Raw genomic sequence first — 25,359 nt, 5'->3', positions numbered from 1 at the left:
CACCTAAACCGGTATAACTGTAGATATTGGTAGAGCCAAAATGCACATTGAACGGAGCAAGTCCATACTCAACGGCCACAAAAAATCAACGTTTGGTGTGGAATTATTGGAGGGCACGTAACACTGTCATATTTTATAAAGGGAAATTTGAGATTTCAGTAGTATTTAAATTTGCTACTTTTACGAGAATCCATTGTACCAGAGCTGAGGCGATTATTTGCGAATAATAATAATACTAATTTACCTGCAGACCAAATATGGCTGCAACAAGAGAGATCGTCTCTGTTGGACGCGAAGTACGAGCATGAACCATTTCCTGAGAAATGGATTGGACGCAAGGGGACTATTGAACAGCCAGCCCATTTTCCGTATTTGACAGCATTTGACGTTTTTCTGTGGGGTCATTTTCAAAATGTAGTATTGCCGGTATTCTTCTGACTGTACTTCTAAATTCTTAGAAAATATTGTTTGTTCACTGACTTCGTTACTGTCAAAAGGTAAACGACGCACACTTTAAACAGTTTATAAAATAAAATTTCAATTTAATCAAGGTACGATATCTTATTTATTAATTCCGTGTCTTCTTCTTTTGCTGTTTGAGCAAAATTTAAAATAATCGATCAAATAATTGAGTGAATTGCATCAAAAATAATGTTAACAACTATAAATCTTCAAGTAAGCAAATTTGAACATGTAGTGTGTTATACGATTTTTGTTTAGAATGTCGAGAATAATTCAGTTATTGACTAACACACAGCAATGTTGCATTGCAGGTAATTTTTTTATTAATTATTTTTTTCCTGCTCTCTTTGTTTACTATGTTCACTTTAATAAAAACATACTTAGGGTGAATTTTCGTATGGGATTTGGCGGAACATTATAATGTGAGTTGTAATATTTAAATTTAAATACGAACTTTTAATTTTACTTTGGCCCTATTTTCTGAAATAAAATAAGTAAAGTATAATACATCTGAATTAAAGGTTTTTATAGAACTTTCTATATGTTGAAAATTCTGTGGAAGCCAGTGCAATATGCGCCTGACTGGTCATAAAACAGGACATAAATGGCTTTGAACTTGTCGCATTCGTGACCAATGTTCAAAATCCTTGTAATACCTTTACTGTACATCCCTTTAATAAGCCAAATTACGACCTTTTTGCAAACGCAAAGTTAAACGTATTTTCAGTTGAAAAGTCACGCGCTGAAGCAGTCTTTCGGAAACAGCTTTGTATTCACAATGCCTGTAGAAAATTGAGATCCGTAACGTTTACCAGACATTCGAAAAGTTAAAACTCCAATTGTATTTAGAATATTTCTTCATGATTAGGCGGCTTGTTCGTAATACTACCTGATAGTATGCTTTTGCGTTTGGTGCAATTTAACCGCCTAAAAATGCCTTACAAATTATAACTTAATTAACTGGATATATACGGTTAAGCAAAACCGTGCCTGGAAAGTTACAATCCTGAATTCGGGTCACTTACCTCTACTAAATTGGTCGAAGTTCTTGATGACAGTCTCAGCCTTCTTGCGCGCTTTAAAGAACCACTCGGAAGAATTGCTCATATAATTGTACTCTACAGCAAGATCTTTAACCAAAATCTGTCCTTCGGGAAGCCGATAAGCGTAAGGGCAAAACAACAAATAGTCTTTATATTGATGTTGATCGTAGCAGTTACCAGCAGCAAAAATTACATCGTCGAATTCAACCATAGAAAACACAGACGCGTACAATAAATATTCAGAGTCAACTACTTTGGGGTCAGCATATTTCCAAAGACGGGTAAGCATGTTGGCTTTATTTACAGCAACATCGGCTTCAACACGGAATCTTTCTTGAGCATAACGATCAACGACTCCTTCTCGAAGAGTTAAATTAGTCCCAGCAGTGCAGTTGTCTCCTAACAAATGTTGAGATTCGACTATTCGCAGGAAATGCGATACAATATCTACATCTCCATTTGCCATTCGGCTGTTATTTTCAGGTCTTTTTCGTATTTCCTCCATATAAGTTTCGGCGGGCGTTTTATTTGATTCGCGCTCATATTTAACATCTGTGAGATTAGTTTGCGAACTGTCTAAACTATCACCCAGGAACAGAAATGATTTATCATACGTATTCTCATAATTTATAGCAACATTTGTATTTACAGTAATATTTATTATATCAAATTCGGCATGGCGAGAAGTGCTTTCAGCTGCTGGCAACTTAACAAGGACGTCTTCTCCAATAGTCGTAACTGTCACATTGTCTTCAAAAACTGCGGTCTTTTCGGTAATAAATTCTTTAGTTTTTTTGTCAGTATTTTTGTGATTCCGATTTCCATTCCGGCGATGCCTGATTAAGCGCGATCGCCTATGGCGAATCTCAAATTCCTCTCTTATAAACTCCGCGGCGAGCAAGTTAATAAGCAACAAGATCGGTCCCAGCTTTAATTTCATTTTCGTACTTCTTAAGCTTTTGTTACATATTAGCAAACTTTAAACGCAAACGATAATTTTGTTGCAAGTTGCAAAGTTTCATACTTCGAAACTTTTGAATTTCGCGCAAAGTGGTGACAGCCCGAGAGCTGCTCCTGTCGACCGACTAGGTGTTTGGCGAGTTTAAAACTAAGCGATGGCAAATATGTGGCGGCAAGAGCTCTAAAATACAAGAAGGGATGTTCAGGCGCGTTTTGAACCCAACAAGATAACGCGGCGGCGCAAAATTCAGTTCATCCTATACATTTACCAGATAATTCTATAGAAATCATCAATTTTTAATTGCAGTTCACTGAATATTAAGATTGAGTAACTAACTTTCTCATTATTTTGTTCCATCAAGAACAAGTTTAGAATTCGACATAATTGGGTGGAGTATGACGCACATTTTATTATTATTGTTAATCGAATTCCGGTCTACGTTCATTTAACATAATTTCTTTGACGTTTCCTTATGCTTTACTTGAACAGTATGTCGATGCAGCTTAAAAACTATTAATTTGGTTGAAAGTCCTCAAGTAAATTCCAAAATGAACTCACACAAATATTTGCCGAGATAAACTGAGAAAAGTGCTTAAACTAGTTCTCTTCAGTACATATACCGAATAACCCTACATTTATCCTTATTATAAAATTGTTTTAGTTGGTTAGTGCATGATAACTATACAATAACTAAAACACACACGTATAACTTCTTGTCAGCTCCGATTCAATTAATATTTCCGAAACTGCTAGTTCAATATTAGCCTTGACTTGAATTTTTCTATTACTGTTCTTGCCTCGGGTTAAACAAAATTAGTACTTTCAGAAAATGGCAGAAAAAAAGTAATATTTAAATTTTACTCTTCACTGCAACCACTGTCAGGTTTTAAAGTCCAAAATTTCCCAAAAAGAAATGTAGGGAGAATTTAACGATCCCACTACAGTGAAAAATTCCTATTTTAAATTCCCCAACTTATTAATTGTTTCTTAAAATACATAGCGTTAATGTTAGTGTTTTTTTTCTGATTCGGAGTAAATAAACAATTGTGAATTGTTGTCTGACAACGAAAGTTAAATACTTATGGCTTTCTAAACTTTGTCTTTCTTTGGTCTTTGGCAAAAGGTTTCTGTCAATTCGTTTGAATACATTAAGTAATACCGCCTTTTCTCTGCGCCAGCGGTTTTTGCTGCACTATTCCATGACTTGATGACAGATTGCACTTTTAGTCCACTCAAAAATAGTCTTGACTTGCTGTCCAATTTTGTTCCTTGAAATCGTGTTATTTGTGATGACATTTCGTTGTTTTCAGCGCAAAGTCATAATAATTTGGTAATTCGTGTGTAGCATTCACTTAATTCAATCAAGTTTTTAACACCACCATAAGTAAACCGACTTTTAGAGTTAAAAAATGAACTTTTCGTTTGAAAATTATAATTCAAGTAGCAAATGAAGCACAAAAGGCGTCTGGAACTTCATATATCTGACTGCATACTGCATTGAATAACGCCTTCTATTTGCACATATCTTTTCCTAGACAAGTACCATTCGCCTAATTCGGCAAATAAGTGAACACAATCCCAAGTCTCATTTGATGCGGAATTTTGAATCAACTGAATCGACTTTGAATTCGAAAAATATTATTCCAACTGATAGACATTATATCTGTCGCAGATGTATGCGAAATGTTGGAAAAATGCACGACGTAGTGTGAGCGTCGTTACTTCCGGCTTTCGCATAGATTTTAATTAAAATAATAACATTGGAAATTTTATGCGCACAAGATTGCGAATTGTTTTATGTTAATATGTTCATCTTAAAGGTGGTAACTTAAATAATGAAAACATATATTTGCTTTAATTACAATAACACTTCTTAAAACAACCAATTTTTCGTATTTTACTACTGTATTAATTATGCGAATAATTATAGCACTAATCGTTGCAGCTCTAATGTCAATTTGCTTTTACTAATAGAGCACAATTTGAAGCACTTTACGGATGAATTGTTATATAGCGTTGGTGAGTTTCGAGATAAACAAAGGCAATTGCATTTCCGAAGTACCAGCTTAATATTTAAGCCACGTCTATTAGATAAAAGCTCTATTGAGATAAGAGGTAAATCATTATAAAGTTTGACATTTTGCGATTTATTGGATATTTTGCCCGACCAACGTTTTATCATAAATAAGCAGTTAATCATTTCAATTAAGCATTATTGTATAAATTATTTGCATTTGATGGTAAACAAGAAACGATTTATTCAATTTATTTTTAGTTATTTTTCTGAACGCACAACATTTGAAGTGTTAATTTTCCCCCATTTGGTTAAATTTGTTCAAAACGTTGTACTCGCAAATTATTTAGTATGAGTGCATTCAATGTTTTTGATATAGATTTTTGTATATCAGAACCGTTGCATAAATAGATGAACTTTACGGGCGGGGGGGTAGTTGAAATTTTTAGTCTCTTTCAATCCTTGAGCGGATTCGAAAACGGAATCTTTATCTCTAACTTCCCTCGTATACATTTTTTTACTGGTTTGAATACTCGTGGAATATTTCATAAACTATTTAGGAATTGACTTGAAAAAGCAAAGTTTTATATAGGCGTACTCAGCCGAACATCCTGGTTTGTTTTAAAATTAAAACGGTAATAAGAAATTCTGTTAGATGATTTTTCCTACTTGAATAAGATGTAGATTAAGCAGCTTTTAAAAGCAAGTTCTTTGTTGATTAAATTATAGTCTCTTTTACTAATTTAATGTTTTATGGACGGCAAATTTAGTAGTCGTTTTTGAAGGCATTTCTTTATTAACTAGAAATCTGCTCAAAAATATGCAATTATTTTGTATGGAAATGGTTTTTACAGTAATATCGTGTACTGTGCGTTGGGACCAGCAAATACGTACTTAGCATTAATCATTAATCACTTGACCTAAATAATTAACTTAGATATTAGTTTTTCTCAGAAAAATCATTCATGCTAATTAGCTCAGTGCTGCCATTTCCATCTAAAAGTCAACCAAACTTATTTCCTTGTTGCTTCTTATAGATTAAAACTCAATTAAATTGGTCGCATAAACTGCTACTTTGCTTTCTTCTGTATCCCTAAAACTTAAATTAACCCACTTCAGAAATACTCTGCCACGCAGTTAATATTGAGCTGACAGTATATAATGGCCTTTTGTACAGCTTAAATTAAGGTTGGTAGCGGAAGAGACGTGTATGCGGTTAGATTATAGGCAAATTAATTCGGATTAGAATTCATTAAACTGATGAAGTTCTCAAGTGATGAGAAGATTTAAAACAATTTATAATTGGTACTGTCGACGACTTTTCCATGTGGTTCTGCACAGCAGCATTTAAAAATGATAATTTTAGAATTGCAGAAAAATTGAGAAGTAATGCACTTGTTAATTTTCTATTCGGTGTTCGTAATTTATAGTTGTTCTCACGTTCATAATTTACCAAATTGCAACTGTTTTTCTTACTATCTAAAATAGGACAGTGTTACGCTCCAAGTGATTAGTTCGTAATATTCTATACTTCTTAAAATTGGCGTCATTTCTCTGGAGGTGTTGTGGGGGGGGTACTTTGGAAGGACAGGAAAAATAGTTTAAAAAGTTAATTGTTATTAATGACTGAGATATTTGCAAAAAAATAGATCACAAGGAGGACAACACTCTTTTTCAAAGTAATATGCCTAATTAACATTACGTAAGTACCTGTTGCGTCTTAATTATTAAATATTGTAGTAACCATGGGTAAACACAAAACAAAGAAAGTGAAACTACAATTAAATATTTTGAGGTTAGGATAACGTTGTCACTTTGCAGAGAGAGCTGTCAACCTTTTTGGGGCAAATGAGTGATATACATAAATTCGTCACAGCTGTCATCAGAAACCTCCTGCTAATCAATATTGATCAAATAAAATATAATTAGCTTTTTAATCACAACCGATGTTCGAAGTTCTGCCCGTTTAACTCCAAACGTGTTTGTGTCGCAATCACTTTATCGTCCACTCTTGGTAGCAGTCTGGTATCACATTTTGAGCAGCTTCTCGTATTCGGTCAATTAACTTCTGCTCAATTTGTACCGGTGTTGGGAAGATCAAAAATTTAATGTGTTCTAGTGTCCTGCGTATCTTACACACATGGTAGGAATGTATCCCTTCCTCACGGGCGTTATCGGGACAACTAACGGATGCCTGAAAAGGTGGTCCTGCTACAATTATCTCCAATACGTGTTCCTCTATCGCTGGACCCCGAGCATCTCAAGATCGTCCATTATCTGCGTCAATTCCTGGAGCCAATCGTCCATTGCCTCTAGCTCTTTGCTGCTGTGCGTTACTGTGGCGTTTTCCCATAACTAATCACATATTCGCAAATTCGATGTTGGTCTACATTTTGTGAAAGGAGCTTCAAAGTAAGGCAGAGTTTGACAAATCCTTGTTATTATTGGCAAAAGCTATCTACTTGTAACTATCTATTATCTATATGATAAAAACATCATTGCCGCTTTGACTATTCAACAAAATTCAAAACTAAAAATTGTGTAAGACTATTTTTTTAATATAAAAATGTTCGTATTTCGCAAAAGTCGTAATTTTTCTTTTCGAATGGTTAAATATTCCAATAGGCTACCAATCAAAGATGGGACCATTTCAAAATAATGCTTAATAACAAAGTTGAAATTCGATCTTTAGGTGTTAATATTTTCTGGAAATATTGGAAAAAACATTTTTCATATTTTTTTCGTACTCTCTAAGTGAGGCATCACGCCAATTTTGAATCACCGTGTATCTATATTTCAATTATATGTTCCATTGATTTTTGGTATTTTACAAATGCCTTATGGGTAAGAAAATAGGATCACATATTTAAGACCAATGTTTCATAAAATAAAACTGGGTTTTAAAAATCGTCTGAACTTTAACTGCAGCAAAATTAATATTGACAATAATATAAAATTGAAATGTTCTCCTACTTGAAAAGATTACTACATGCAAGTACATGAAGTACTACATGCAAATAATTTTGAAACTATTTTAGCTGAAATAAGAAAAATTATTTATATTACCCCGGGTATTTATCTGGTTGTTTGCCAGTTAATGGTCATATAAAATCCGTACCATAAAAAGTGTTTTCGCCATTAATGTCGCTAATAAAAGCTCTCAATATGTTGCAAACTTTTTGGCTCGCATTCAATAGTTTTCCAGATCCTCTTCGATTTTATGACTCTTTCCCATGATTTTCCTTCTGTTTCCAACACTTTATGGCTATTAGTTTTAGCGAGATGATTGAAAACGCTTATACAGTCCATATTGCTGCGCCAAGTTAGTAGATTTTTGGAAATTTAAAAATATTTTTAACTGGGGCAATCGTCTTGCATTAATACCTGTTAATGCGTAATTAACAGACATTAACACCCAGCTCTGCATTGATTCAAAAACTTTATTTGCGGGTACTTTACCGGGATGTTTTGCTGGGAACTAATTAAATGAACTCATTTGGAATTAGTAACTACGAAATTTGTCTAATAGACTTTGTTTGCAAATATAAACAGAATTATCTTCAAAGGATACGAAAATCGTAGAATTTGAAGCCATAGGTGCATTTATTTCTTTATTACATATCAAAATATTTAATCTAAATCAATGAAATGCCTACTGCCATCATTATGGTAAGTGGAACTTTGTAGGAGAATGCTACAGCGTTAGTCAGAACCGAATGGAATATTGACTTTATTCAAAAATCAATGTGCCTAACTTGCACAGCTTTCCTAAAGAGGGCATATTATGAATTGCGTTCAACGATCGGTAACAAATCTTTACAGAATTTATTGAGCTTCGCGAAATGTACTTTTCAACGTACTGACTTGACTACACAAATTAGGAATAAGGATTCGCAGAAATCTACAAGCCCTGGCTGCTGTAAAATCGATATATTGATATATTTCATTTTGTAAATGAATGGAACGTTTATTACCTAAATATGGAGTCATTGTGTTCAACTGCCAATTAAACTGTATTACAGTTTCAGCGACTATGTAATTGAAAATAATTGCCTTGATGGGCAGTAAGGATTTTTAAAGGAATTAAGTTTTCCTGCAATAAAACATAATGCATGATTATGTTTACGTAATTTCATGGGTAAAGATTCAGTACCACACATTAGTTTATACAAATACTTTATTGAATTATTGTCATTAACGTACAATTTTATTCATTGAGGTAAAGATAATGATATATTATAATATTATGCTTTCGACAATATACATCAATTTGGTACATAACAAATGTAATAACAGGTATTTATTTTATAGCTACTCTAGATAAACATTTTATGATTGTAGATACTTAGATTAATTATCCTAGATGCCTACAGTTTAATTAATAAAACAAAAACAATTCAACTTAACTGCATTTCCCATATATTCAGAGCTACGTTGCGTTTGCGCAATTTATTTTACTTTCCAAAATGCATTATTGTAATATGCATAACATTTCTTATCTCCTATCAAGTTTCATTCAATTTTAACAATTGAATTTCGATTGTTAAATCGAACGAAACTTCATTTGTGTGTACCGTCATAGTACCATTATTACAAAGGCTGTTGGTAATTGTGAGTCTAAAAAATAGAGCTTGAATATTTCAATCTGAAATGTTGGCACATAAAAATTTTACATGAAACTTAATCGGTATACACAGGTATAAGTACGTCTATAATACTGTCAATACATTCGAAGATCATTATATTACTAGATCTTATGACTTATGGTACTGAAAATTAAATCTAAAAAATCACAAATACTGTATATAATGTTCTTGCGGAAGACATTTTACGATTTATAGCTACGTCTAATCTTTCCTATCAAATATAAACATTCAATGTGAATTTTAAAAAGTCTCTTTTTATGGGTATTTACTTCCTTGAGATCTTCTTATGTGGATATGCTGGTTAGTTTACTAAAAGAATTCCAATTTTTTAGTTTTTGAAATATGACAAGAACACTTACTAACTTCTAAAACTATTTAAAATTCACTTTGTAAATTTCGTTAGTTCAGAAGCTGATGATTTTCTTCAAAAAAAAAGAGAATATATAGTGTCTCTCTTTAATCATTCATATTAGGTTTTTATTATTTGTGTATATGTTATTGTCACCCTAATCTTAAATTAAATGATATTTAAACAGTTTTGCTTGATATAGTTCTGAGTATTTTATTGTCGTCTATATTGCCTAAAGCAACTAGTTTAACTTTTGGTTATTGTAAAATTTTCTTATAAGAAATGTATCGAGCCAGTTGTTCAAATTTATTTATTGTATAATGTATCGTTGTAAGGATTATTCAGAAAATTGCCATATTAGAATAATATAAGGGTTATTAGGACATACATGCAGAATTGATGTTTAAGGGATATTGATCTAGCACTTGATATGTACCTGCTGCTTATATCAAAATACTGAGAATTTTTTTTGGGTAGCTATTTGCAGCTTTGCTATAACACTTACTTTAGAAATTTTCTTTTTAATGTTCATTTTATCCAATTTGTGATATGTGCTGCTTCCAAAGCAATATGTTGGTTGTATTTCCTTAGTTGTCTTATATGCTGATCTTAATATTGGCTACTGACGACTATATTCTGAGCTATCTTTAACTATTTATTTGTTAAGCAACTCTTGATATGTGTTACTAACATGACAATATACTGAGTTAATATAATAATTCTACAATGTCATCGAGCCCACTACAGAAACATTGTTTTTGTTTATTGTCTATGGTCTAGGAATTCCAATACTTATTCTAAAAACTTATAAATCAAACAGTAACTTTTAACTGATCACAAATTAAATGCTGTTTAATGATAAAAAAAATATTATAAATTAGTTCAGATTACCCTGTATTGTTAATAAGGGAATAAGCCCCTTTAAAATTAATGGATAGGTAAATGGGCAGCTGCCGTGTCCCATCACTGTAAACCAGAAAATACTTTTACAACGAATTAGAATCATTTTTGTTTGATGGAGAGAGTTACCGCAATATCGTACAAAATACAAGATTTATATATTTTTCTTGAATGTAATGAATATTTTCAATATTCGCTGATTTTGCGAATGTAGTACAAAACTACTTCGAATTACGTGAAAAGTTATTGAATGAAAAGGATGCCAGTTTAGTTTACCGCTCATTTGTTTTACAGGGAGTAGTTTCATGAAGTATTTTTTATGCATGCTTAGGATTATGATAATAGTTGGATCTTATGGACTTGCACTGAATGAATGTTTTAAAATTTATTAATGAACATTTAGCGTTTATTTTAACTGCTCGAAATTAAAAATATTGGAGATTAGGGATACCATTCTTAGCATTTTCAGTAAGAAAAGCGATTTTAGTTCTTTAACACAGCTACCTTTTTTATATTTTTGGATAGTTCTCTACATATTTGACGTGTTACATGTAATAATAATATACACTATTCGTGGGGCTGAGTACGCAAAAACTCCCAAAACAAAAAGACACGTTATGCCAATAATGGAAAAAAACGTACTTATTCCAGCAATTAAAACATGTTAAAAGTGGGAACATTCTAGGTGAAACGCGGCCATTTAGTTTTCAAATAAATCAAATCCTGATAGTTGGACTACACATATACAGCATGAAGTTTTGTGTCGAGTTTCAAATTCAATAGTAGAATAATAATAGGAATAATTAAACTACGTCAATGACTTTCACATATTTAATCTTACATAATACGACGTTAGATGCAGGAAACGCTAAAAATATGGTGGTAAAACTCATCTGACAAATCAAAACTTCTTCGAGTATGCAGTTGCAAAATGAACGAAGACAGATTCCGATTCACAACTAGTGCAGCATTCAATGGAAATAAATGTCTGAAGCATTTGCACATACACAAAGGTGAAACGTAGTTGTGCCCTTTCTTCTGTAGGGTTTGTGAATACTTTTCTTCTACATATCCGTAGGATGTTTTCGCTTAGATATTTTTCATAGATTCTTGTACTCATGACTTGATAGACTTTGTATGTGTTACATTCAGTAATTTAACTTAATTTGTCCTGATAGTTTCAAGTAACTGTAAAATGCATCGTAGTGTTTTACTGAACTACTTCAGGCATCCGTTTCTTCAACTTCCAACAATATTTTCTATATACACTTACAAGTAATAATTTATGAACTATTGTCTAGAATCACCAGATGTGTTGAAATGCATCCAATAAAAATATATGTATATAAATTTGATAAAATCATTGCGCCATTTCGCTGCTGCAAAATGACCGAGGGAGTCTGGGTAGTGGTAGCAAGAACAGATATTGGTGTCGGTGACTTGATTTCAGGGAGAAATGGAGTTTCCGAGTCTTTTTCTTCTTTTTTGCTGTCAGACTCTTTTTTCCTTGCTTTTCCAGTCTTGGGTTTTGCCGTTTTTATTGCAGGTTTATGCGGTTTTGTCGCTACATATCTTGGCGTTGTGGTCGTTGTTGTTGTTTCAAGCGGTAAGTGAATTTCTGTAAAATGTTTATTCACGATTAATTGTTATTACAAAAGTTTCTAGGTGAGTTGTATGCACGTTTCCTTATTTAAGAACATTTGTTGTTTATCACAATCGGTTGACACAAAATATTATCACATAATTTTCCGATAATTTCATTGCCGTCAATTTCACTAGCCAAGCAAAATCATACACTTCATTCATTCAGGCAATGTCGGAAACTGCAAATCAGAAATTTACATATCACAATAATACATACATATTTTAGTCTTTAAGTCGGAAGCAAGTTTCTCATATTGGAGTTTTGGCTTTTCCATTATATATCGATAAAATGTAGAAATGTGTTAGTCTACCTTACCTTGTAATCTAACCGTTCCTTCCGCTTTACCTAAAGCGTTAGATGATGTACAAATATAACCACCAATATCCCGTCGTTCGATGTTCCGTATTCGTAAATTCATCTGTAAGGAATATTCGTTTTTCTGCAGCTCTTCCATTACGTATTTATCACTGGATATAATTTTTTCTCCTGAAAATAATTATCCATTTCAGCAACATTTTTCTAAATAAACATTTAACGAACTCGGATATTAGTCCCTTAAAACATATGCGTCTTGCCTTGAAAAAATCTAATATTTCATAATCACTTTTCATATCCAAGAAGTTGCAGCTGCAGCGAAGTAAAGCAATTTTTCATATATTGACACATAAAATCCTATTCGTTTAGTTATAGGAAACATTAGTTATCACTATTGACTTGAGTAGATTTGAAGAAATCACATTGAAATTTAGAATTTAAATTGTTTTCCTGCATATTTATCCGATTAGTGATGCACTACAAAATAGCACTTTTCAGCAATTTTTTTTACATACGATGTTATTTTTACTTCTGATTTTTTCCTAATTTACTATTAGTCAGATTCCGATTCTTGTAGTCCGACCAAGTTTATTTATTATATTGGCTCTATACACTGCGAAGAGATTGATAAGTTTTATTAATCCCTTTTATCAATTGAGTTTATTCGCAAAGCTCTGACTGTTTTCGTCCCCTTTTTGGTACATAATATGTGATTAAATAACAAGAAGAGATTTTTTTTTGTTTGTTGGTATTGCGTGAGACCCTTGGAGACCGTAGACCTATTTGTGTATATCTGGACAATATTGCAAAACTATCTATTATCCGTAGATGTGCCTCTAGAATTTCGCCGACTTAACACTTAAACTTAACTCTTAGCGAGCTCTCCAAATCAAAGCAATATTTTCGGGCAACAATAACTAGAAGCACAAGGTAAACGACAGACTGTTCACTAAAAGAATAATTCATTTATTGTTATAGCTTCAATGTCAAATTGAATTGCGAGCAGGGCGAACACTGATTGGAGCTAAATATTTTCAAGTGGAAATATAAATAGTATAGTTAACAAGTCCGCCCTAAGAGCGAAAAACACATTCAGTAATTTGAAATGTGGGTATCGGGCTGCTCTGGATAGCGTAATATATATGAGTTCGTGTCGGTTAAGCTCGACTCAAGGGAAAAGTGCTTACCGGTGTCCCGCATCCAATGGTTCATAGCTTTTGGGGATGCTTGAACCTCGCACTGCATTACTACGTCTCGGGCAATCGGCGAAGCCAGAAGTTGATTCGTAACGCTTATAAGGGGGTGGACTGAAATATTAAATAGGTTATTAGAGCCATAAAATTTATATGTGAGTCACTATAAAAAGGTTAAGCGACGGAAACACATATGGAAGAATAATTTAAGGGCTGTCATTTTTTGCCACTTTTGCACGAAATGGCCAATGGAAACCGTTTGCATCATACAGAATGTTCCAACTCAAGAGATATTAACTAAATTACTGTAAAACAAAAATTACATTTTGGCAATTTAAATTGGCACTAATCAGGCACAAAATAATATATTATTTGTTTTAACACAATCCTCTCCCCCGGTACTTGCTGCTTCTGTAAAATTCAATTAGCAGGCAATTTCTGACTTTTGAATCGAAAGTATCCATTAAATTATTATAGATTCCATAAGACACCTTGACTGACTACGAATGCACGAACGACTACGAATCTTGGGCTCAGATGAAGATGTAAATAAGTCATTGTCAATCTACTTAAATGGAGTGGCGCCTTTGACAGTACTTAGCGCATAGGTTCCATTTAATTTGTCTCTATCTAGACCAGAACTATCGATAATCTTACACACATTTTGTTACGTCCTCATTTTCAAAATTCCTGATGTTCCAAAAAAATGTTAGAATATCCTTATCAGAATAAATCATTTAGAATTTACTTAAAAACCGTGAAAAATGTTTCGATTTTTCTGCTAAAAAAGTACTGAACCTAGAAACTTGTTCTAGGCTGGTCTCAACATGCTAGATTTATGATTATTTGTAAACCGAAAATAAAGCGTGTTTATAAAATGTTCGCAACAGCAAAAAGTAGTGCAACTAGTACAGTTTAAACTTTAAAAAACAAGGACCATTTTTGTTAATATCTACTACTTCATTCACGGACTTCTTGTCTGCAAACTACCTTAACCATAAATACCATGAAGAAATGCTTTATTTTCTTCATGAAATGATTGTTTCACATCTGAGAAGCTCAAAGTAACTTTATCGATGAAGTTAAAAACCCTTTGTCAGTTTTAGTTGCCCAGTTTTCAACAGTTTTGCAGGGCGCTCCCTGTATGTATTTTTATCAAATACTCCAATTGAAAAAGTCGACTGTTATCGGTACGCATTACTGATAAATAATGCGAAAGTGTCTCTATTATGTTTCATAATTTTGTCCAAAAGTCTGATTTGTAACTGACTAGTAATCATAAAATATCAATTTATAGCAAAATAATATCGTGTTTCGGTAATAAAAAGCGAAACGACAAAGAATCGCCCTACTCCCCAGGTAATACTGTTCTACCTTAGAGCCAAACGGAAACTTATTTATTGACACTGATAAAGCTTTTATCGAAAATAAATAAAAACTGGTATATACGACTTAATTTTCCGCAACATTTACTCTTGCAATAACTTAGTGCTCCCAAAATGCCTTTACAACTTTTTGGTCGTATTCGTGTACATAAACCTATAGAAACATTTCATGATTTATATTATTTCCAAAACAAAAAAGAAATATGTAGTTGGACTTGCAAACAATTTTTTTAGAAATAGTAATATTTCCGTGTATCTAACGGCAGTTTCCAATTATTTCACTTTAAAAATGATTTATTTGTTTCCTCATATTCAGACAAGATTTTATAAATGACTCCAAATAGCTACTTTTGTAAGTATAACTATTTCTACCCTCTGAGAGGTTAATTGCCCTGACCCATTCACCTTCCATAGAAATTTATATAAGGTTCCGAGTTGTGGACATGTTTAACCGGCTGCTGAAAAATGCATCAAAAACGAATTGATAACTGTGTTAGGATATCAGAAAAAGTTGTGTAGTACTTACAATGCACGATGACCTCAAATCTCTTGCTGATTAATGGGGGAATACCATTTCTTGCAATGCAAAAATAGATTCCCATGTCTGTTCTTTGCACATTGGTCAGCGTAAGTACTTCGCCATCGAAGCTTTTAACAGCTGGAAAAAAATATTTTAGGCTACACGACAAATAAAATAATACCTACACTCACACATATTTTCATATTTATTAATATTTAAATATCAACTGCTATAGATTTCTCTGCATTTTTTCCTTTGAATACATTTAATTAAAATCGAAAAATAAATTTACGTGGGAACATTTTATGCTCAAAAATCGAATTATTTATTGATAATGAACAGATGCTATGTTATTGTTTAATAGAAATGAAAAATACATTTCCGAACGTTCCATAAATTAAATAAGAATAACTTTTTAAATGTAAATATCATTCAGTTGGACAGGGGAATATTTAATAATTGTAGATATGTGTATATTTCCGTTTAGAAATAATGTTAAAAAAAGAACGAAAAAAGTCGTTGAATCTGTGTGTTGATTATGCTAAAGCTTGAATTGGTAAGCGATAATGTTTGTATTGCTTTTGTGATATGCATTCTGCTATTTACACTTCATTAGTTTGCAATGCTTATTGGTTTTCTGGCATACGCATAAAAGTTGGCAAGGATCCCTTTTTCCATTAACCAGTGTTAATAGGCCTACGTTCTGAATTTCGAAAGGCAAAAAACGCAATATCGCCTGAGCTGAACTCATTAAAAAGTAAACAGTTCAAAAATGAAGTCTGTTATGGCGAGAATTGTAAGGCCTGAAATACTTAATTTTTCAGTAAACTTCCAGTGTAAACAAACCGAATAATTCTTCTGGAAAACGGGCTCTCGATTGGGCCTCTAGACGGCTTTCGCGACCACAACTCATTCAATTGGAAGAATAAAGACAAATGCTTAGTTGGGTTTCAAGTGCTGTTGGATATAAATGCCAGTCGCAATGCTTGTTCTATTTGATGAAACGTGCACCCTCGGGCTGCCGAACAATCATTTCTAATAACCTTTTGGACATAAAACTTTAGCGGGCGTACATTTTGCTAAAAATCGTCTTTTGCAACATTTAATACGCTTACGATCTTATATTTTAGGTTTACTACGCGTTCGCAGTTTTATACAAACGTTCTACTTAATTTAGTTTGCAATGGATGAAGTCTCTTACACTTGGCCTTTATTTTGAATCACCCAAATTGGTAAGCGATAAGTTGTTCGCAATTTTTGCTCCTGAATATCCTACTTAATTAAGAGGTAAAAGTAATTATTAGTAATTCTAGTCACTTGTATCATACATATCGTACCCTAAGTGAATATGATATAAATTAATTTTTTCGAAAGTTGGTCTTAAAGTGATCATGAAAAAAATGAAAATATCATGCACACAATATTTTAACATTTGGAGATATCTGGTGCATTTCAAAAGAAAAAATTAATTAAAATTTCTTATATCTTTGATTGGATTCATATTTTCAGGTGCATTTCAAAATCCAAATGCACCTGGATCACCTTTCTGTTCAGCCTGGGTAATAGACCATTTGAAATTTAAATGAGTAAGATTTGTCTGTCTGGCTTGTAAAATGTATTCTTTCCAGAAAATTATTGGGACGGATTTATTCTTTTTTGCAACCTGTTTGATTTAATCTATGGAACAGGCGAGACGGAACCATTCAATATTAAGCATCAATTTCTCAAGTAATAATTTAAAAGCAAATAATTCCTTGTTTCGGGAAATACTATTAGTTCAATTTTTGTCTTTCTTATTATTTATTCTCCGATAACGGAATCTCAAAAATTCCTTGATAGCAGAATTTTGCTTACCCTTTAAGATACTGTTAAATTAAACATGATACATTAAATTTTAGATCGCAAAAATTGAGCATTTTAATCAAAGAATGTCGTTAATTTATCAACAGAAACTCTTTGAGATTTTACCGTGAAAAATTCCTTTATTAAAATTCCTTCACAATTTAGATTCACTTTATCGTAAATATTAAATATTAAAATAAGATGTTTAAGACTGAAGTGAAATTTCTAGCCAACCAATAAACAAGCGTTTTCTTTAAATTAATACCGAAGTTGGTACGGATTTTCGATAGCAAGCAATACTAATAAAATAGGACTTGCATCGAACTGTTACCAAAATATTGCTTCGGCTTTGGATTTTAAACTAAAGTAAAATGTTATGGTATCGTGCTCTAACGACACCACTTTGCACTTACTCTCTTTTACTTTTATAGCGGTGGCACGTATATTTCTTTTGTAAGCTCATCTTATATCTTTACGAAGAGAGCATTGTTGTGAAAAAATGACAATTTATTGCTAAACTTCACTCACCCTTTTCTCTCCCTCCTTCATGCCTCAAGACAATGTTTTTCCCGTCCTCTCGCCTCCAGCTGACGGTAGGATCTGGTACTCCAACCGCTTTGCATTTTAAACGAATGATACCTCCTTCTATCGAAATTCCAGAACCTTCAGCAGATTCGTTGTCCGGCAAGATGTCCGGAGGAATTACTACATTTAGCACTCCCAACTGCAAAGAAATGGTTACTCTATTTTGAGATATAAAAATTCAATTCTAAAGTTTTACTTGTGATAACTAAATTGTCTCTAATTTAACAGCATAACTTACTTAAGAAGTTAAAAATTTTGGACAGCTTAAAATCATTTGATAATTTAAAAGAAGCTTAAATGCCTTTATAATTTAATAAAAAATAATTAACTTAGGATTGGAATGATGATGCTGTCGTTTGGGCCTCTATCTAAGTTTATTAAAATTAAATAAGCAGTAGGTTCCTTTGCAGGGTGGCATGTTGAACAATTTACTATTAATATAAAAAACTTTGGTAAAAGACAGAAACACGTTCGACAACCCTTCTTGAAGTTCTCTCGTTAGGGGGCCTTGACCCTTATATCTCAAATGGAAATAGGGGTCGAGAGGCATCTCGGTTGGAAGGTCTTTTGTTTCTCTTTGCGGTCATACAATCAATTTATATGCTATTTCGCATCAGCGCTTTTCAAATTATTTAATGAAGTATAATTTTTAAAAATTTAATAATTTCAATTTACTTGTTCAAGCACAGTGCTTCAAAATGAATAGCTTAAGAGCGCTTGCAGGAAAGTGAAAAATAGAGATCACTAGTTTGTTTGAGTTACTCACTAGTTACTACTAGTGTCACTAAATAAGGCCTAATAAAAGCAAAGCTAAAGCTGCTAAATTACTAAAAATAATTGTTTTTTAATGGTGATGTTTACAAATTTTCCTTTTTTTAAATAGTAATCTAGCCGAGAAAGGAAAGGTATAACATTCAAAAATGTTTGACTCGTATAAACTTTCAAATAAATAAAACTGATCATTTTCTAAACAGATTAAGATTTCAAGCTGCCTGTTCTCAAAATTATTTAAAACATCAAAACAATATCTTCCTTCTGTTGAAGCAAACTTTTTCGCTTTCACTTTAGACAGTTTCTAGGACAAGTAAAAAGTGAAACAAATGGAAATAAAGCACGTGAAAAAATTCTCCTGGAATTTCGTATTAAATCCAAAGCTTTACACAATACGCTTCACTCGTACCACAAAAATTAAGCCCATTCCCTAATTCCAACAAAAATGGTTTCGCAACAGAAATGTGTTTAAAATTCTATGGCATGAGTTTCATTAAATACATTAATTCATAATTAAATTTCTGCTCACAAGTTGAATCCTCGTTAGGTATAGTGCTCGTATGGTATAACTTTTCACTCTATATTAATGCTTTAAAATGGCTTGTTGTAGTTTTCTCTCAAAGTGTTTTATTGGGATTTTATTCAATGCTTCTCAACCTTAAGATTTATAGTAATTATCCAAATCATCGCTCTTTATTTTGCATATCTGGTTGTTTAATTTATACTTCAACAGTTTCAAAAACACTTCATACCTGGCTTCTCATTGGGTCGGTGTTAATCTGGCACATGTAAGTCCCTGCGTCACTCTTTTGTACATTATGTACCTTTAGTTTCCAGGTATTATGTCCATTGTGAGTAACCTCGAGTCGTGGATTTTGCGCCACCATATGTGTGTTAATGGCAAGAATTGCTTTCGAGTCGGACTTAATCCAAGCAACCTGAAATAAATGGATAAACGTGCACTACTGGCAGTTGCTGCAGAAGTTCACATATAAAACTAACATTCGCCCTCAATAGCATAAAAAATGTGGCAAACTGATGATATTTAAAGTTTATTTGCTGTTTAGGTTTTCAATAAAAAGTGCATGTACTAAGGATGGAAAGCGGAAATAAAGGGTAATTCAGACCATTCTGTGTTTAATCGGATATCCACCTATTCAGGTAAGTTAGAAGACATCCCTAATTTATCAAGACCATTACACACGGCCCTGTATATTATTAAATTTATATCCATCCCAGTGCGTAAGATATATCGTGGTAGATTTACTCGGAGAGAAGACAAGTGATTAACAGCACATGTGAACCAGACGTGCGGTAAAATATTTTGGTCTCCGGAGACCCAGAAACAATTCCGTTAAGTCTGTTTCATTAAATTTTAATAAATGATTTAATTAAAACTTTCCAGCTTTTAAAGCCGTTTTCAATTCTCACGAATGCTCTATAGGTTCACTCTCTTTATTCAAAGTAGTGCAGATGATGCAAAATTGTTTTTGTCGTTCAGTATAATTTTACCCACGCCGAATTAAATCTGAAATCCCAATTTTGACCATTTAGTTTCAACGATTAAATGATTACTTTTAAAAGACAGCTTGGATACGATGAACTATCATCCATGTGGATTCTATTAAACAAAGCTATAAACAAGTTCGATATACTTAAATGGATCTGGTTCAGCAAACGCCATGTTTGTTCATTTCTTAAACTTTATTTATAGACATGTTCGACAATTTCCGGAAAACTTGCTTGGGTAGTTGTTAGTTTTAACAATTCTGCTGTGTATATTCTTCTTTCTTCGAGGATTCCTTCCTTTTTGAAATTTATTTTTTCTCTATAGTTTTTATTGCATCTAGTCTTTTTGAGTCTTTTGAATCAGGCACCTTTAAACTGCAGTATTTTTGATAATGCGAATCTCTTCAAAATATTGCTACGCGGGTTTAGAACGTCTGTTTAAGTATCCCATTGAAATAGGTCTCTCCTCTACATATGTGGGTACAGAAATTATGGCCGATCTCACGCTGCATCTATTTTTCAGTTATCAATCAATGACGCTATCAAATAAGCCGATTATATTCGATACATTTTATGCATATTGTTCACGATTAGTGTTTCTTAATAATATGAAATTTTATAGCCGATCCTGAAAATAAATATCTAATATAATTCACATTGCGGCACCCTACACAGTGAAATAAAAGCGTGGAAAAACATTTTCCAGAGATCTTTTGACGGATTTCAGCGAAAGAAAGCGCATATAATAGGAATTGATTACCACGAATGGTCACAATTGGTTTTTCGCCTGATTTTATTTACAGGAAAGTTCGTTTGCAAGAACTGAAATCCAATAAGTGCTTGGTGCAGGCTGATTGGACATCTTTGTGTTACCTCCGGCAAACCCACAATGCAATCAACTCTATATATAGGTACTATCGATGATCTGAGCGGCATCTTTGATAAAATCATTTTATACTTTTCTTTTCCTACATTTCAGACGCGTGAGAAATTGAAGATATCGGGGTATATTGGAAAAATAACTTCGTCACAAAGACTTTATATTACGGTAAACCCGTTAGTTTTGGCCTCCAATCGAGAATTTTTCAAATAGTTCGACTTCAGCTGGGTAAGCTCGTATAGTTTCCATACAAATATTATACTACGTGGTTGCTGTTTACTCTTACAAAATTAAATGCTTTTGAATCATTGCAGTACCCAATAACAAATAGCATGTCATTATGTTGATTTATTGTTTAATAAGTTTAATTAAAAGCATTATATTTCAAGAGGGATGGATAATTATGTATAGGCCTCAAATTACCTGAAGGAGATAAAATATTTACCTTGTAACTCGACAAGTGGTTGACAACGCAAGTAAAGACGATATCCCTGCCTTGAGTGACTGTCTGATTCTCTAAGGCAGCCAGAAATTCTGGCTCGGGCTTTGGTATTTGACCTGTAACAAAGCAAAAAGATAACTGCAAAGGGTGTAGTTACAGGGGTTGCTTTTACCTCGCAATTTTAATTAAAATTACCCCGGATTGCTAGCATTTGCGTATCTGCGTCACATTATTGTTCAGCTTTGTAGTATTTATTTTTACAAAATCTTATCTTAGTTGCCAGTTAACTAAAATATTAAATCACTGTAAACATTATTTGCTATGTTTTCTTCGGCTGCTAGGAGCTAAGAAAGTTGTTTCAATAAAACAAAGCTTATTTTGGTTATTTTCAACCGATGTATTTATCGATGGCCATTCTTTGTAGCAGCCTTAAAGCATATTGAAAACAATTAAAATAACCTGAAAGTTCTTTGCGTAAAGCTTGATGCGCTCGACATTAATTCGTATTTGAAATGGTTTAGTTGGATCGGAATATTTTATAACTGCGTATTATTCTCGTCATAGGTTATTCCTTTTTCCAACTTTAAGTGAATTAAACGGACGCTACTATTCATAAATTTAGCGCTTTCTAAACGGAATATAATAACGGTAACTGAAAAGGCATCTGTTTACTTTCAATTAAATTTTTCCTTGGCTATAAATTTTCATTTGAAATGCAAGGAGTGTGTATTTAGCTGCATAAGAAAGCATTTTGCCTTAGCCCGCTTAAAATACTTAAACCTTATAATACAACCTCGTTTTGTTGCCAGCTTGCGAGCTGTATAAAAATATGCGGTCAACAATATATATATCCAACCAATTTCAATTCGTCGTTATTGTTCTAATCAACTGTTTCCATAAACCAGCATTGAATTTTTGAAACACTTATGATTTTCTTTATAGTTTTTAAAGATAAAAAATTCCAAACACTTCATATTCATATAATAATGTAAGCTCGCCCTACGTTGGAAACTTAGCTAACACTGCATTCTCGAAGAGGACATTGTCAGCTTCAGGGGATTACCTCAATTTAAAATGTTTTTGTATTAAAGTGTACTTTTGCGTCGTTTCTGTTTGAGCGTCTGATACATCTTCTGTCCGAGGTATAATATAGCAGCTATTTGGAAGTCACATAAAAGCTACAAGAAATTTTCCACTAAATCAGTAAACTCGAAACTGATTATTTAGAACGTAGTCGATATTTTACGAGCACATATTAGAAGAACGAAAAACCCTAAAATAGGTAGAAACCCGCACGGAAACAGGGCCTTTGTATAATAAAAAGCTGAGTTGAAAATTATTTTACTACTTAACATTACAGCAATGATATGGTTAAGTTACCTTCCGAGCGTTTTCTGTAATTGCTCACTGACAGCTAAATCTGAAAATTGTCCCATTCGTTAACATTCTATGCATATTCCCGCAATTTACTTGTGATGACAAATTTTTGTCTTCTCATCAACGGTTTATTTAAGTCGTACAGCATTGTCTCCGAAAGATAGTGTTGTACATACCAGCTGCAGAGTGTTATAGCGCTCAGCAATTTCGCCCTACCTAAATACCTAAACAGTTTGTTTTGTCCGGAGTTTTAGATAATGGAGGAATTTGTCGGACTCGCATTTAAATGTCCGCAGGCCGTCACCTGAATTCGAGTAAATATTTAATAAGCAACATTCCAATGTAAATCAGTCTCATTTTCAAGAGTGTGACATTTCGACTATTTAAATTCTTATGTTGGCCCAACTGCGATTCTGTATACAGAACACGTTCTTGCTCGCTTTCAGCAGATTATACCCTCAAATATCTTCAGTTCGCTTTACTTATCTGCTTCTAGTCTGTGCAGTTAGCGAGGATATACACTTATATACACTCAATTTTTATTAAAGGATTTCTCGGAATATTATTTTAGTTCTCTTGGTTATGGAATTTCATCTTGTTCGTCACTTAAGACCACAAGCACGTTTGGAATAAATTCCCAAGACATTATTTAAAATATTTCGTGGAGTAATATGTCAATCATTATTAATTACATAGCCTTTAAAGTAATATTTTTTATATATTTGCAAAATCTGAATATGCTATCAATATTTCCCCGTTACATAAATGAACAACTTTATAACTCAATTCATTAAAAGTAACTTTAAAAAAATTATTTAATCTTTTTTGAGAATCTCCTATATCATCAGAAATTGTCGAAGTTAAAGCTCAACCGGGTGCACGAGTTGGAAAAATAAAAAATATATTTGGTCTTACTACATGAAAATAGACAAGCAGTATATAATCTCCTTGAGCATACAGGCTGTTTTCTATCTCGGAATTAGCTCCGGAGGATTTATCTTTATAAACTATTTAAAGGGACTGTCATTTACTTTGCTGGTTAAACTCTTCGTTCTTTTTAAGTGAATCTCTAAATAACCTGGATATTTTGTAATTAAATTTGAATTGGCTAAGAAGAGTAAATAGAATATTCCTTTAGCACTTTGCTTTATCATAGTGAAAAATGTAAATAGATAATTAACTTCTTGAGGATGGTGCGATGCTTTTTTATGATATCAGTTCTGATTATTTAGCTTAATTAAGTGCTCATCATTTATTTTACTTTAGCTAATTATAGTTATAAACTCGTGGAAATTTTAGTCGAAACAAAATACTTTTAGTTTAATTTAATATATTTGCGGACAAGTTTGTTTTACACACACACACACACACACACACACACGTTAAAAATATAAAAAAAATAATAAATATAAAACACTTCAAAATTCCTAAGGGTAATTTTATGTATCAATATTTTAGCCTCTTATCAAAATCTATAGTGCTGAATATTTCAAACCTTCCCACTAGCTCTCAAACATGACATTTATCACTTAATAGATAATACACATATGGTACATGCATGTAAAGCGTTAGCCAGATTTCCTAAAGCAACTATGGAATCATACTATATTAACTTTGTGGTATCCTTTAAGTATGGCGCATATTTATATAGCAGTTTGCTTTTATTGTCAAACTCTTGCATTTGATCGTATTTTCTGCACTGGATGTTGGTTATATATTATGACTGTTACATTAGAAATCCAATATTGATAGACACTTGGATTGCATACTAATATCGATTTCATTTCGATGGTGCGGTTTGGGGAAGAATACTTGATATTTGAATATTCCACTTCACAATGTGAATATTGAACAATGTGTAGTTTTACGACTAAAATTTACGAATTCTAAGATGTTAATTGCCAATGGGAATTGGGCAATTGGAAAGTTGCCTATGTACCTACGAACTTCTTTTTTTGGAATAGAATTTCGAAATTTATTACATCTACAGAGAACGGTTAGTGTTATAGAGATATCTTGTGCAATTAGAACATTTTTCTTAACATAATACTATGTCGAATCTGCCTTAAATTGTTCCTGTTTGCCTCTGTGAGCCGCTCAGGTATATTACGCCGTACAAATATTAATTCTATATTACCGTGCAGGCGTAAATGCCAATAATGCAGCAAATTGCTGAAATACGTAGTAAATTGTGGTAATGCGAAGCAACCTTTAATTTAGTATATGCATTCTAACATTAAAGCGAACAACAGTAGAATTATATTTCGAGATACGGTAATGTGGTGAAAATGAAACCATCTTAAACTAAGCTATTTTTAAAGCCTACTTACTTTAGAATAAATCTGCTAAAAAAGTTTTATGTTTATGTGTAAACAAAAATCTCTGATGTTTCTTGATGTGGATGAAATTCATTAATGGATTTCATCCACGACTATTCTATATCAGACTTATTAAAAATGCGTCTAGTAAGTCTATGGATGATTATATCTCCGGAGAATGAGAGGGAATAATGACTATTTC

The 25,359-nt window shown here is 32.7% G+C and overlaps 2 protein-coding genes across 2 annotated transcripts in view; both read right to left on the bottom strand.

Annotated features, from left to right (window-relative positions):
• Positions 1 to 2,593, bottom strand: part of LOC109533890 (probable G-protein coupled receptor 158) — a 173,633-nt gene extending 171,040 nt beyond the window's left edge. The window contains exon 1 of the mRNA XM_048670154.1: positions 1,488 to 2,593. Within this exon, the coding sequence (XP_048526111.1) occupies positions 1,488 to 2,445 (958 nt within the window). The 5' untranslated portion in view covers positions 2,446 to 2,593. The remainder of the gene's footprint in view (positions 1 to 1,487) is intronic.
• Positions 2,594 to 8,719: 6,126 nt separating this feature from the next.
• Positions 8,720 to 25,359, bottom strand: part of LOC109537195 (lachesin) — a 73,661-nt gene continuing 57,021 nt past the window's right edge. Inside the window, exons 3-9 of the mRNA XM_019903802.2 lie at positions 21,466 to 21,578; positions 19,384 to 19,569; positions 17,804 to 17,999; positions 15,440 to 15,571; positions 13,523 to 13,642; positions 12,336 to 12,506; positions 8,720 to 11,993 (exon numbers count right to left, since the gene is read on the bottom strand). Coding sequence (XP_019759361.2) covers positions 11,659 to 11,993; positions 12,336 to 12,506; positions 13,523 to 13,642; positions 15,440 to 15,571; positions 17,804 to 17,999; positions 19,384 to 19,569; positions 21,466 to 21,578 — 1,253 coding nt within the window. The 3' untranslated portion in view covers positions 8,720 to 11,658. The remainder of the gene's footprint in view (positions 11,994 to 12,335; positions 12,507 to 13,522; positions 13,643 to 15,439; positions 15,572 to 17,803; positions 18,000 to 19,383; positions 19,570 to 21,465; positions 21,579 to 25,359) is intronic.

Source organism: Dendroctonus ponderosae, unplaced genomic scaffold (assembly GCF_020466585.1).
Source record: "Dendroctonus ponderosae isolate FM_Combo_2020 unplaced genomic scaffold, Dpon_F_20191213v2 Dpon_F_20191213_1, whole genome shotgun sequence".
In the NCBI taxonomy this organism is placed as follows: Eukaryota; Metazoa; Arthropoda; class Insecta; order Coleoptera; family Curculionidae; genus Dendroctonus; species Dendroctonus ponderosae.
The sequence above is the reverse complement of the archived record's forward strand: the minus strand, read 5'-3'. Positions and strand labels throughout refer to the sequence as shown.